At 41.9% G+C, this 14,986-nt stretch overlaps 1 protein-coding gene across 2 annotated transcripts in view; it reads right to left on the bottom strand.

The window, feature by feature from the left end:
- The window catches only part of ACSS1 (acyl-CoA synthetase short chain family member 1), a 56,999-nt gene that overhangs the window by 34,424 nt on the left and 7,589 nt on the right, over positions 1-14,986 (bottom strand). For both annotated transcript variants that reach the window (XM_025039601.1, XM_006921506.3), the window contains exon 2: positions 13,340-13,436. In XM_025039601.1, the coding sequence (XP_024895369.1) occupies positions 13,340-13,436 (97 nt within the window). The remainder of the gene's footprint in view (positions 1-13,339; positions 13,437-14,986) is intronic.

Genomic DNA, 14,986 nt, shown 5'->3' with positions numbered 1-14,986 from the left:
ACGGATCAGTGATATCAAAGACAGAAATCTAGAAATCAATCAGAAGGAAGAAGAGAGAAACTGAAGAATGAAAAATAATGAAAGAGAAATTCAAGAATAGTGGACAAGAATTTCCCAAATCTACGGAATGAATTGGAGCTTGGAATTCAAGAAGTCAACAGAACACCCAATTATCTAGACCCAAAAAGGCCTCACCAAGACACATTGTATTAAAATTATCAAAAATCAACAATAAAGACAGAATTCTCAGGGCAGCCAGGGAGAAGAAAATGGTAACTTGTAAAGGAAAACCCATTAGATTATCGTCACATTTATCAGCACAAACCTTACAAGTCAGAAAGAAATGGAATCAAATATTTAAACTATTAAGTGAAAGGAACTACCAGCCTAGAATAATGTATCCAGCTAAGCTCTCCTTTAGATAGGAAGGAGAAATTAAGACCTTTCCAGTCATATAAAAATTGAGGGAATTCTCTACTATGTGGCCCATACTACAGGAAATACTGAAAGATGTCAGTTCACCTAAAACAAAATGACAAAAAAAAAAAAACAAAAAACCCAAACATAATTAGGAGTAAGGTGACTATCAGGAAAATAGAAGCAGAGGAGTGCAACCCCTACTATGAACAGGGCATTATTAACTTAAATAAGATAGCAAAGAACATTCAGCATACGTAGGGACAAGTTGAGATAACAATGACTGAAAAGGGAAAGATTCAAAGATCCAAATTCGCAAAAGAGAATGGAGATAAGGCACATGCAGAAGAAAATGGACGACTGTATATATATAACTATCCTTTTCATATTCATAATGGTAACTACGCAAAGGAGATTTAGAAATGAAGTATAAACATAAAAAAAGACAGACCAGAGGCAAAACCCACAAAAGCCAATTAAAATAAAGAAAAAAGAAACACAAGGACAAGGGAGCAATGGAAACACCAAGCTACCAGAGAGCAAAAGATAAAATGGCTGTAAGAAGACCTCATATTTCATTTATCACCCTAAATGTAATTGGACTGAACTCACCAATAAAAAGGCACAGAGTTGCAGAATCGGTCCAAAAACAAAACCCAACCATATGCTGCCACCAGGAGACACATCTCAGCTCCAAAGACAAATATAGGCTCAAAGTGAAAGGGTGAAAAATGATATTTCAAGCAAATGGTATTCAGAGAAAAGCAGGAGTAGCAGTACTAATATCAGACGAAATAGAATTGAAAATAAAAAAGGTAAAGAAGGATACTGAGGGACACTTCATAATGATAAAGGGAATCATGCATCAAGAAGACATAACACTTATTAATATCTATGCTCCCGATCAGGGAGCCCCAAAATATGTAAAGCAATTACTAACATTAAAGGGAGAATCAGACCAAAACACTATCATAGTATCATAGTAGGGGAATTAAATACCCCACTGTCAGATATGGACAGATCGTTCAAACAGAAAATGAAAAAGGAAGTAACATCCTTAAATGACACATTGGACCAACTGGACATAATTGACATTTATAGAGCCTTCCATCCCAAAAGAGCTGCTTACGCATTCTTCTCTAGTGCACATGGAACATTCTCAAAGATCGACCACATACTGGGACACAGAGATAGCCTCAACAAATATAAGAGGGTTGAAATCATAACAACCATATTCTCTGATCATAATGCTTTGAAACTAGAGATCAACTGCAAAAAGAAATCAGGCAGAACTACAAATACATGGAGATTAAACAACATGCTACTGAAGAATAACCGGGTCACAGAAGAAATAAAAAGAGAGATCAAGAAATACATAGAAACAAATGATAATGATAATACAGCCAATCAACACTTTTGGGACATGGCAAAAGCGCTCTTAAGAGGAAAGTTCATATCTCTAAAAACAAGAATGAGCCCAAATAAAAAACCTAATACTTCATCTTAAAAAAAAAACTAAAAAAGGAAGAACAAATAAGGCCTAAAGTCAGCAGAAGGAAAGAAATAATCAAAATTAGAGCAGAAATAAATGAAATTGAAAACGAAAAAAAAGAAAGAAAAAATAAATACAACAAAGAGCTGGTTCTTTGAGAAGGTTAATAAAATTGACAAATCCCTGACTAGAATCACTAAATAAAAGAGAAAGGACACAAATAAACAAAATCAGGGATGAAAGAAGGGAAATTATGACTGACATCGCAGAAATACAAAGGATCATGCAAGAATACTATTAAAAAGTATATAACACCAAATTCAATAACCTAGAAGAAATGGACCAGTACTTAGAAAAATACAATCTTCCTAGACTGAATCAAGAACATCTGAAAATCCAAATAGACCAATCGGCAGTATAGAAATTGAAACAATCATCAAAAACCTACCAAAAAGTAAAAGTCCAGGCGCAGATGGCTTCACCAGTGAATTTTACCAAACATTCAAAGAAGATTTAATACCTATTCTCCTCAAACTCTTCCAAAAAAATTGAAGAAAAGGCAACAGTTCCCATCTTATTTTATGAGGCCAATATTACTCTGATACCAAAACCTGGTAAGGATAACACACACACAGAAAAACTACAGACCAATATCTCTCATGAACACAGATGCAAAAATCATAAATTAGATACTAGCAAATCAAATACAGCAACATATCAAAATGATTATACACACAATCAAGTGGGCTTCATCGCAGAGCACAGGGATGGTTCAACATATGCAAATCGATTAATGTGATACACCACATAAACAAATTTAAAAATAAGAATCATACGATCATATTAATAGATACAGAAAAAACCTTCGACAAGATATAGCATTCATTTATGATCAAAAGACAACAAAATTAGTATAGAAGGAAAGTACTTTAACATAATAAACGCCATATATGACAAATCCTCAGCCAACATTATACTTATGGTGAAAAACTAAAAACTTTCTCTCTATGATCAGGAACAAGGCAAGGCTGTCCACTATTGCCACTGTTATTGAATATAACATTGGAAGTCCTAGCGAGTGCGGACAGGCAAGAGAAAGATATAAAAAGCATCCAAATAGAAAAGAAAGAAGTCAAACTGCCACTATTTGCATATGACATGATTCTCTATGTAGAAAACCCTAAATACTCCACAAGTACACTACTAGAAACAATAAGCAAATACACTAAAGTCTCTGGATACAAAATCAATGTTCAAAAATCCATAACATTCCTATACTCTAATAATGAAGGGTCATAAAAGGAAGTAGAAAAATAATTCCTTTTGCAATTGCAACAAAAAGAATAAAATACCTAGGAATAAATTTAACAAAACATGTGAAGGACCTATATAATCAAAACTACAAGACTATTAAAAGAAATTGAAGAAGATACAAAAAATGGAAAGACATTCCGCGTTCTTGGATTGGAAGAATCAACAGAGTTAGAATGATCTTATTATCTAAAGCATTATACAGATTTAATGCAATCCCCATCAAAATCTCATCGGCATTTTTTACAGAAATGGAACAAAAAATCATCAGATTTGTATGGAAGTGCAAAAGACCCCAAATTGCCAAAGCCATACTGAGAAAAAAGGACGAGGCTCGAGGCATCACTCTGCCTGACTTCGAATTATACTACAAAGCGACAGTAATCAAAACGGCATGGTATTGGCAGCAAAACAGACACACAGACCAGTGGAACAGAATGGACAGTCCAAAAGTAAACCCATATTTATATGGGCATATAATTTTCGACAAAAAAGCCAAAAACATACAGTGGAGAAGGGAAACCCTCTTCAATAAATGGTGCTGGGAAAACTGGAAAGCCACCTGCAAAAGAATGAAACTAAACTGTTGTCTATCACCACACACCAAAATTAACTCCAAATGGATTAAGGACCTGAATATAAGACTTGAAACAATAAACTGCATAGAAGACTACATCAAACTAAAAAGCTTCTGCACAGCAAAAGAAACTGTCAACAAGGTAAAGAGACAACCATCCAAATGGGAAAATACATTTGCAAGCAATGCCTCCAATAAGGGCCTAATATCCAAAATATACAAAGAACTCATACAATCAATGACAAGAAAAAAACAAACGATCCATTCGAAAAATGGGCAGAGGACCTGAACAGACACTTCTCCCTAGAGGACATACAAATGGCCACCAACTATATGAAAAGATGTTCAACATCACTAGCTATTAGGAAAATGCAAATCAAATCCACAATGAGATACCATCTCACACCTGTTAGAATAGCTATAATCAACAGGACAGGTAATAAAAATGTTGGAGAGGATGCAGAGAAAAAGGAACCCTCATACACTGCTGGTGGGACCACAGATTGGCACAGCCACTATGGAAAACAGTATGGAGGGTCCTCAAAAAACTAAGAATTGACCTACCATATGATCCAGCAATCCCTCTAGTGGGTATTTACCCCAAAGACTTAAAACTCATATCCGAAAAGATATTTGCACATTGATGTTCATAGCAGCATTATTCACAGTGGTCAGGACATGGAAGCAACCGAAGTGTCCTACAATAGATGATTGGCTAAAGAAGCTGTGCTACATATATGCAATTGAATATTATTCAGCCATAAGGAAAGATGAAATACTGTCATTTGTGACAACATAGATGGACCTAGAGATAATCATGCTAAGCAATATAAGCCAGACAGAAAAAGTTGGAAATCAAATGTATCACTTATATGTGGGACAGACACCTAAAAGCAACAAAGGAACAGGACAAACAAAGAGAGACTCATGGACATGGACTGTAGACTAGTGGTTACCAGACTAGGTAACCACTATAGATAGAGGTTGAGGAGGAGGAGGTAGGTAGACAGTTAAAGGGTGTCAAAGATAGGAGGGTAGGGGGATGGTAAAGTGGGTAAACGGGATCAAATATATGGTAGCTGAAGGAAACTGGACTTTAGATTGTAAACACAATAGAATAGATGTCAAATTATAATGTACACCTGAAAATTATATAATTGTATTAACCAATGTTACCCCAATAAACTTGATAAAGAAAAAAAAGAATTGGATCCAGGTAAATCTCCAAGCTCCCTCTTTCCTATCCATTCTGCCATGGCTATAAATCTCAAGGTCAAAGGAGTCTTTTAAGGTCAGAAAGTTCAGAAATCTCACTGTCACATCCATAGGAAGAGCAGTCCAGCCTTTGCCTAAACATCACACTGCAGGGAGTCACCACCTCACAGGGCTGCCTCTATGTCACTTTAGTAGAGAAAAAAATCTTCCTAAAATTGGACCAAGATTTGTAGCTGTTCAAATTCCACCCCTTGGTCTCAGCCCAGCCCTTTTACACTGCCCTGAATAAATCTAATTTGTCATTCAATGACAGCCTTTCAAATTCCTGAATACCTCTCGTGCCTCATGAAGCCTTTGGTCTCTCAGGTTCTCATCCAGCCCTCCATGACCCCACTCACATTCTCTAGAAACCTCCAGGTTACCAAATGGACCTCCACATTCCCATGGTATGAGCCTTAAGGCAGAATACAAGTACTCAGATCCTGGACCTCAACTCTATTTAACCATGTAAATTAAGAGCGTATTAATTTTTTAACCCCTGACACAGGTGGCTCAAATTCAATTAATTCAATAATCCGCCCTATTTCTCAATACATGAAACACCTTCTCTTTAACCAATGCTTTACCATATTATGATCAGGGAATTACTTTTTAAAAGCAAATGTTCCTGACTTTCCATTTGTTCCTATTTAAATCTATCTCAATTTCTACTCATCTTTCCAGCTAACTTATTATTTTTTAAATTTGGATTTTCCTTTTCATTTTAAATTTTTGTTTTTCATTAGCAATCTGCTCTAGACTTATATATACCCTGGAAAATATGGTGAGTAAATCTAGGTCTTCAAATCATTGAAAAATAAATGTTATTCAAATGATCATGTTATTCCAAGTGGTTAAAGGTTTTTCAAAAGCATGTTTTTGGATATTCATGACTTCTCAAAGACTTCCAAAAATCAAAATGCTACTGTTTCTGAATCAAAAAGATAATGCAACCACTTAGTGACATGTGCTTTGGGCTATTGCTACAAGAAACTGGCTACCTCCTTGCCTGTAGGATTTTTCCAAAGAACAGTGATGTGCAACTTTCTGAGAAAAGATCTCACTAAAATGAATTAGAGTTACATTTCAAGTGCAAAGAGAAATATGACACTTGTTATTCAGGAACTGAACGAGATATTTAAGTTTGTCTGCAATGTAGACTCCCCATGCCAAGGCTTCAATGTAGACATATGCAAATCATGTGCCCAAATACACAAATGTGGCCTTATGTCCATGGTGCTTAACACTAGTAAAATACAGACTGGCCTTGGGGAAAGGAAGGAGACCTTCTATAGCCAACTCTTAAGCATCAACTGGGAATAACATTTATCCAATGCTAAAGACAAAATTTGACTACAAGTATTTGTAAACAATATGACACCCACCTGAACTCAGATGACATAAAACAGGACACTGCTGGAAACAGAGTTCAGAACAGAGGAAGAAATACACTGGTATTTATTTATTTATCTTTAAATCAAAGCTGTTTTTTCATGGTTACTATTTGAAAGTATCTTTCCTTCCCAGGTATTTCCTGATGACAGCCCAGGGAAATAAAGTAAGCCATGTATCTGTATTATTGTATTTACCTGGGCAGAGATTTGGAGGTTTATTGCCTTCTTCCCAGCATCTAGAACTGAGCCCAGCTCACTGAAGGTGCTATACAAATATTTATTGAATGAATGAGAATAGCAAGTAAGCCGGAAATCACAAGAGCCCAGCAGGCCCAGGGCAACCAAAGCCTGCGTTTGAGCCATGAGCACCTGTCCACTCTGCAGATGCCTTCTAACTTCCCAAATTAAAAAAGGGCAAGGCTGGCCATCATCTCAATATCACACTGGCAGGAGAATGTCCTACTCCTTTGAGAAAGCAAATGGGAAGGCCCAATCCCACTAATAAACCAACTCCCCACTACTTTTCATTTTCTTCTGCCGATAAGGGAAGTGAATCCAGGTAATTGTGTTGATACGTGAATGTAAGGCTTGTGACAGACACAAAGCATTTCACAGTTATTTCTCTTCTCCAAGACTGGCTGCTGATAGGGGAGGGGTTGACTCCATGCTCTACATGCAGAACTTGAAAGAACACTCATCTTTCCTTGGTATGCTTCTCTAGAATTTGATATTCTCTTCAGCAAGCCATTTCTGGAAGACGAAGGTGGTAAGAAAAGAAAGGATCAGCTTTGGGAAAGCAGAACATAGCAAGAGGGAGAGTATGGAAGGCTGCTCAGGGCACAGAGCCGGCTCATGAATCATATCTCAGAATCAGTCCTCAGGACAAATTCCTTCTCCCCTGGCAGACTCCTCTGACCCAGACATTCCTGTAGACACTAAATTGATTTCAAGGTGATGAAATTTGTTCGCTCTGCTACTTACTACCACTGAGAGAATAGAAGCTCCAGAAATTCAGCTGAACAGGCTCATAAACCAAGTATGAAATTCCTCATACATCATTATTTGATTTTGTGACCTATAGCAAAGAGAAGCTGCAGGGAAATATAAAGCAGTTGCTACACTTAAACAGAAAAACTCTGAAAGCTGTTACTTTCCAAGGAAGGCCGCATACATACTGAGGGTTCACAGGACATAAGAGCTTAACTACCACTGGTAACACTAGTCCAGCCACTGAATTTGGGATCACTAAAGATGTGTTTTCTAAGTTTTCTACAGAAAATAAATGTATTTTCCTTGAGGCTTTGCTATACTCTGTGGCTCTAACATACAGCTAAAATGGACCCTCATTCTCCCAAACACTGTTCTGGGCTTTCATCCCCCATGTCCTGCTAATGCTCAGCAGGAGAAATGTGTTTCCATCTTGCAGATGAGAAAACTGAGGGTCAGAAAGGTGGAATGATTTGCTCAAGGTCACACAAAGCCAGGGGACAGAGCGAGCATGGAGCACAGGCCTTCCGTCTCCTCCACGCTTGCCGTCTCACCCTCCAGTGTGCCCCCAGTGTGCTACCTGCCATTGCTCCCTCTGCCTCTACACAGACAGAAACCAAAGTGCACTTTGCGACCCTAGGGTAGGTACCCCCTGAAGAGCAGCTGCTGAGGTGCAAAAGGGAAGAACGTGCCCATGGCGGTTCTCTGCAGATGTCTGACATTCACGAAGAGGCAGACGACCTCATCTTCTCCTACTGCTAGCTGTATAACCTCAGTGCCTGCTGTGACTCAAGCGTGTGATGATCAGAGGAGAATGCATCATCTGAGAGGAGGGGGAAGTACAGAAGATCATTAGGACAAACATGGTATGTCACATCATAATTAGAGAATGTATATGTATGGGTTGGCTTGAGAAGAGCCAGAGCAGAACCGTAGATGTCTCTGTCTGCAGAACTGGATTTTGATCGGGGGGGCGGGGGACACTGAGAGAGCATCATTCCTAGTTGTCTTGAAATAGGGACCCATATATAATAACAGTGTCATAATTACACAGGGCACAAGATTTATGAAGTTGACCATCACAAGAGCCCAGTGACCTGTGGTCTGACTTAGCTTTATCTCAGGGAGACCCTGGGAAGAAGTCTGGCGTAATAGACAATATCACAAAAGAAGGATGTGAGCTTGAGTAGCAAATAGTTAAACTGGGCTGGTATGCTGAAGAGCCTCATTGAGGAGTGACTGCAAAACCATGAAGGATACTATTCCTGTGAGCATTGTTGATAAGGTAATAGGCTCTGAGATGGAAGTTTGGCCCATAGGGAGCCACCCTGAAACCAGTATGGTTCCCACATGCTGAGCAAAGAGCAGAGTGGCCTGGGGCTGGGTGCGGCTGCACAGGGGCCAAGGATATTGGGTTTTCTAAGCATTATCATGCCCCATTCCTCTGCCTCTCAAAACCCAACCCTCCACAGGACTTCCTCAGAGCCTTCTCGATGGGTTTCCATGATGAGACTTCCTGCTTCCTACAGCTGGCATCCACAGAGACTTGCCACTTCTGTGACCTTAATAAGTGGCTGAGTTTGAAGACACCCAGGGTCAAGGACACAAACAAGCCTCTGAGGGAGGTGCCTCCAGTCTGCAGGCCTGCCTAGCTCCCTCCACCTCTGTGTACTGGTCTAGCTGCCTCAGACAGAGGGCCAGGCCCCATCTGGTACTCCTTACAGGCTCTTTATATTAGGCACTAGGCCACAAGTCTCAATGATACCCAATGCTGGCCCAGCAAACCAAGGGAGAAAGTCATCCCCTCGGCACCTACCTGAGCTCTGAGGCAAGCAGGATGGAGGGGGGCCTGACATCCCCCATGCTCCTCTGAACAGGGGCTCCTGACTGTGCATACCCCGCCAATAAGAAGGCCCAGATGGAACAACCAGAAATCCCCCCTCCAGGGGCTCGACCACAGTGAAAACTACACTCAGCTCATGTGGGGGGCACATATAAGATGATATCTGACCTTCCTGGTGCAATACTGATGCCCAGCTCTGCTGCTCTGCATTTTACAATACTGGGCATGATACCATATGCTGCCCCATGACCATTAATGTTGGAACAGCACTGGTTTCTTCTAATCTGTGGTTAGACAGATGGGGATGTTGAAGTCCACACTACTGGCCAGGGTTAAATCCTGTGACAGCTTAATTAAAAGGGTCACATCCAGACTCAGGTTCAAATTCAGACCCTTCTTTAAAGAACTTCAGGCAAATATGAGCTGGTTAAGAACTTTGGTAAATACTCTCAGCATGGCAACCATAGCGTGCTCTCTCCCGTTTCCAAGCACATACATACACACCATGGGATGAAGGCCCTGCACACAGGGACACCCGCAACGAGCCACAGGGCTTCAGTTTGCTGTACTCTATGCCCTGTGTCCATCCCCAGCTTGGAAATTCCTGGCCCAGACCCCAAGATCTAGGCAGGCAGTGGTCTTGACTTCATGAATCTACCTGAAATCTCACCACGACCTTCCTAAAGAAAAGGATTTGTGTTTCTCTACATCTCCATCCCTGAGGGTTTCTGGAATCTGCCAACTTGAACTACATGTGGACAACCTTGTAAAACAGGCACCATGCTGGAGAAGCTCCCGTGGACAGTTGGAAGGAAAAACACCAAGGGTGCTATCTGGCTGCAAGCCTTGGGGAAACGACCAGGTTATCCAGGTCCACCTGGTCTCAGCAGCCTCTGCCTCGGGAGGCCTCACACCTGCAGGCTCAGCCTCCAGTGGTACAAGGGCCCAAGGTTTGCAGTTCTGGTTCACTGAAAGAGAACAGCTTCCTCAGGCCAGTCCTAGACACACATCTGAAATTAGGCGAGGGAGGCCCTCTGGCCCTGGCTCCAGCCTTAGGTCACAGGCTGCTCTCTTCCCTGGGAGATTGTACAGACTATTTCAGGCTGATCACTACCAAGCAAAGTGCTCCTCCTGCCCCCTCACTTCCCATCAGGAAGTGAGCACTGTTCTTCTGAAGGAGGAAGTCTGAAAATACCACAGCTGAAGAGGTTTTCCTTCCAGAGCCAGGGGGCCAGCAACAGCACAAGGCCCACCTGCACTGCTGAGGAACCCCGTTCCCACAGCCTCAGCCTGTCTGGCACAGAACGAAGGACCCGATAGCACAAGAGGGATGAGAACAGGATGAGGACATGGGACCTCCCCAACCGAGGGAGGTAAGGTTACAAATACGTGCTGGTATTCAGAACAGTGAACACTTGAAGGCAACCTGAGAGTCCAGCCACAGGCAATGGCTAAGAAATCACCAGCAAGACTAACAGAGCAGGAGGCAGGGCCATGCCTGCCACCTGGAGAGCGTTTCCAGGACAGATCCTTGAACACTAAGAGCAGGTTGTAGAAACGAGCCTGAAGAATGAACACGTTTAATACATATGTGTGCAGGTACATGTGGTGTTCACATGTATATATGTACCCCTGCAGGCATGCATATGTGTCTGCCTAGACATATGGCAAACAGTAGCGATTCTTGTGAGTGGGATGGAGGTATTACAAATGGTCATTGGGGCAAGAGTTGTTGGTTCATGTTACAAACTCTACAATGATTCCTCAGAAATGTGCCTCTCATCAAAAGAATTTAGAAGACCCAGGAGTAAGAGGCTGTGGGCACCTGAGGAATGAGACATGTCACCCCAAGTTTCAGAGAGACAAGGTGGGCACTGTCCTCAGGAAACTGCACTGCCACCAGCACCTCAGCCTTTGAGAACCACATTCCCACAGGGTTTCCATAAAAGTCTCAGGCTATGTGTCTGGAACTTGGTCCTGGGCTTGTGATTGTCCTGGGACACCCTGGGTGCCACTGCATGAGACACTGGAAAGCTTAGTGGCAGTTTGTATGCCACTAAACTGGACAGCCAGCACCAATGTCTCGATAGCGTTCCTCTGAGAGGAGTGGGAGAAAATCTCATGTCAAAAACCTAAAATGACCAGGAAAATAATTAACTAGCTGTAATTACAGACAACCTGTACGCATATTTCTCTTTTACAGGAAACAGTAATAGTCATCTGGTGCTAAGACTGGCTGAAGTCTGTAAAACTGTTCTGGTTGAAGTCTATAGATTTTTGGAGAGAAAATAATAAATACTTTGCCTGTACTCATAAGTTTGTACCTTGCCCAGGGCTACTGTGGCGCAATGGAACTAAAGTGGTTCTTAGGTCTGGGCACATCAAGCAGTCCCTGGCTGGACCCACTTTACCTCCAGCATTCAGTTAGTTAGCTTCTCTACCCCTACCCAGAGCCTTAATTTTTTACTAAAGAATCACAAATAAATCAACTCGGGCCAATAATAGTAAAGAACAGTGGAGCCACTTTGTTTATTAAAGCAGCACTTCCCCAACTCCAGTGTGCACAGGGGTCCTGGGGTGCTTCAGTTATCTGGGTAGGGCTTGAGGTGTATCCGTATGGGCCCTAAACTCAGCTGGCAGGAGATACATCAGTGCCCTGGCTGGTAAGGTCATGATGGATTGTGACAGCTGAGGGTGTTGGTGAAAAGAGGGGAGGACGAGTAGGGTAGTGCCCACTAGAAGCCGCAGCAGATTAAGGAACGTCACTTTGCTGTACCCAAAAGTCAACCTGAGTAGTTTTAACATCTTTGGTGACGAGTCTGTGATAAAACCTGAGTTCGGGAAACAACCAAGAAACTAGGGGTGCCCTATGGATACCCAGTCAACCAAGTGGCAGGGGAGGAACTGCTGTTCTCTGGCCCCTAGGTCTGGACCTGCTTCACTGAACACTCTTCCTACCACATACCCTCACTCTCATCGCCCCAGCCACATACACCTTCTCTCTCTCCCCAGGTTACCTACACTCATTCCTCCTCAGGGTCCCCCATTCTTCTCATGGCTGCTTCCTCTCATCAATAGGACCTCAGCTTAAATGCTACCTCCTCAGAGAGGCTTCTGTGACTATTACAATCTAAGGTGGCCACCCAGCCACACTCAGCTATGTGTTTTGGGATTGTTTGTTACTGCAACAAATCCAGCCTGTCCTGACTGATACAGCGTCACACAATGAAACATGTTGAATGATCAGACAAGAAAAGCAGTAGCTACCCACCAGGAGCATAATCATGCTTATGACTCCTCGATGGGGAGTGAGGATAAAGACAAAGGACACACTACTTAGGTTCATAGTGGGTCTGAGATGATGCTATATAGGGAACACGAGGCTTTAGCAAAGGGAGTTTTACCACCGGGGAAGGAAGACCCAATGCCCTGCAGTGACTGGTCACAGAGACCCCAAGCAATGCCATCCCTGTTGGAGGCGGCAGTCTTGGGAGGCCAGTTACTGTTCCTGGACACTGGGTTCATTCAAAGCTCCCAACACATACACGATATCCAGAAGGGTGCTTGGCACATAAACTATATCAAGAATTTGTTTAAGGAATCAAAGAATATGAATGTAAGGTGCATCCCCTTTTTAAAAAACTTGATTTTATTTTTTGTCCCACTCTCATAAGCACACTAGAAGTAAGAGGCTGAGTTGGCTGACTTTCATTATGCCAGCATGTATTTTATTCAGCTTGCATTCATATTTACTTTTCCTGGGATGAGAGAACTTTCTCAAAGCTAAATCATGTTCCTTGATACTCAGGCTACCCCTACCCAGGACTGGACACATGCTGACAGGACTATGCCAACAGCCTCCACTATGCTTTGAACATTCATCATAGTTATTCCCAAAGACCGAGTTCCTTCTATGGGAATCTGAAGACACCGAATATTGCCAAGTCAACAGGAAGGCCACATGTCTTCTAAGCCAGCAGAGGTATCTAATGCAAACAGAGACGTGGAGGCCCAGGAGACTGTGTGGCACACTGAGATGTCTGCTGTCAGGGGACACATGGTACCTGTAGGTGATTCTCACTTCAGTTCCAGGCTCATCTCGCTCCCAGATCAAAGCGACACTCTCCGGGGACTTCCGAACATGCAGATCCAAGCAGTTGACTGCACAAAAACAGGTTTATGGACATTACACTTGGTGCTTTTAGAATCAAAATCAGGGGAGGGTCTGGTTTACTGTGGCTTACACAACTCTCTGCTGAAGTGGACTCTCACTCGTCAAAGCTGAGGTTTCTACTTCCCCTCAAAAAGAAGGGTGATTGTCAAGAGTATACAAAAATAAGATGATTACTATACAAATATGATCTCACAGTTACAGAGTGATTCCCTGTGAACAGTCTGAAGTAGGTACTTCTTGCCAATAGTTCCAAACCCAGCCACGTGTTGGTGTCTTCCAGGTCATCCCCAGGGACCTTGCCCAATAGGCCCTGACATTTTCAAGGCTCCCTAGGTGGTTCTAATGTGCAGCTGGGGCTGGGCACTGCAGCCTGCAGTGTTGGAAAAACTACTTAATGCTAAAAGGACACCCCTAGTACAATATACAGTTCCTGTGAGGAACATGTGGTAGAGACGCAGGTCAAGGAGCCACAGGTGTCCAGCCAGTGCCCTACAAATCAACCTCTGTTCCAAGGAGTGATGCAACAATTGGGAAATGCCATGCTGATTTTCCAGAAGGCTCTGATCCCCTCCCCCTCTATTAGCCAAGCTCAGGCCACATGAGTGCCCGCAAAAACAGAAGTTCAGTTCTGCCAGTTTACTGTAAACCTGAAGATTAGTAGGATCATGTTCATTTGCTGACATCCTGTTCACTACTCTTCTGATTTCAAGGTGAGCTTAGATCTGGCTGGTTAATGCCAGAGCCCCTTAGAGCCAGCCCTCAAAGCCAGGCTCCCATCACTCACCTCTCCATCAGTAGGGGAAAAGAACACCACAAATAACTGTTGGGAACAGCAGCTATATGCCCACGTGGTCTTCAGTGTCACACCAATGGCTGGGTATATAAATTTGTTTTTCTTTTCAAGGCAGTTACTTACCTCCTTCAAATCAATCTCCTCCTACGTAAATGAGAGCTGCATTATCTATCATGTCTAACTCACAGGGCTATGACCAGAAACAAATGAAAGACAATGTTAAAGAGCCATTATATGAATACAAGGTACTATTACCAACTGGTAAATATCATACTATGAGTTACAGAGACTTTGAAATGGGATAACCATTCTGACAAAAGTTATGGGAGATACCAAAGATCACGTGATTTCCATAATTCTTGAGAGGATGAACGCGCATGAAAAAATTTACATACTTTAATGTATGTGTGTGAATTATATTTTTCTCTCTTGGGTTACTTTATGTGTTATTTATTCTTATAATAAAAAATTTCATTTCAATTTTGTGGCTCCTAATAGGTATATAAATTATACATCAAAAATTTTAATAAAGATAAATGTCACGGAAAAAGTTACTAATACTACCGACACAGAAAAGTTCTTTGAATTATTGTAAAAATAAAAGAGAAGAAATGCTCAAAAAACAGGAGAGGAAAAGCAAGAAGAGAAACTGAAAAGAGGTTCGTGGAAGAACCTGGATTTACACGGTAAACGAGAGAGAGAGAGAGAGAGAGAGAGAGAGAGAGAGAGAGAGAGAGAGAGAGA

The sequence above is a fragment of the Pteropus alecto genome, unplaced genomic scaffold, assembly GCF_000325575.1.
Source record: "Pteropus alecto unplaced genomic scaffold, ASM32557v1 scaffold199, whole genome shotgun sequence".
Taxonomy (NCBI): domain Eukaryota; kingdom Metazoa; phylum Chordata; class Mammalia; order Chiroptera; family Pteropodidae; genus Pteropus; species Pteropus alecto.
This window is presented reverse-complemented; position numbering and strand designations above follow the sequence as displayed.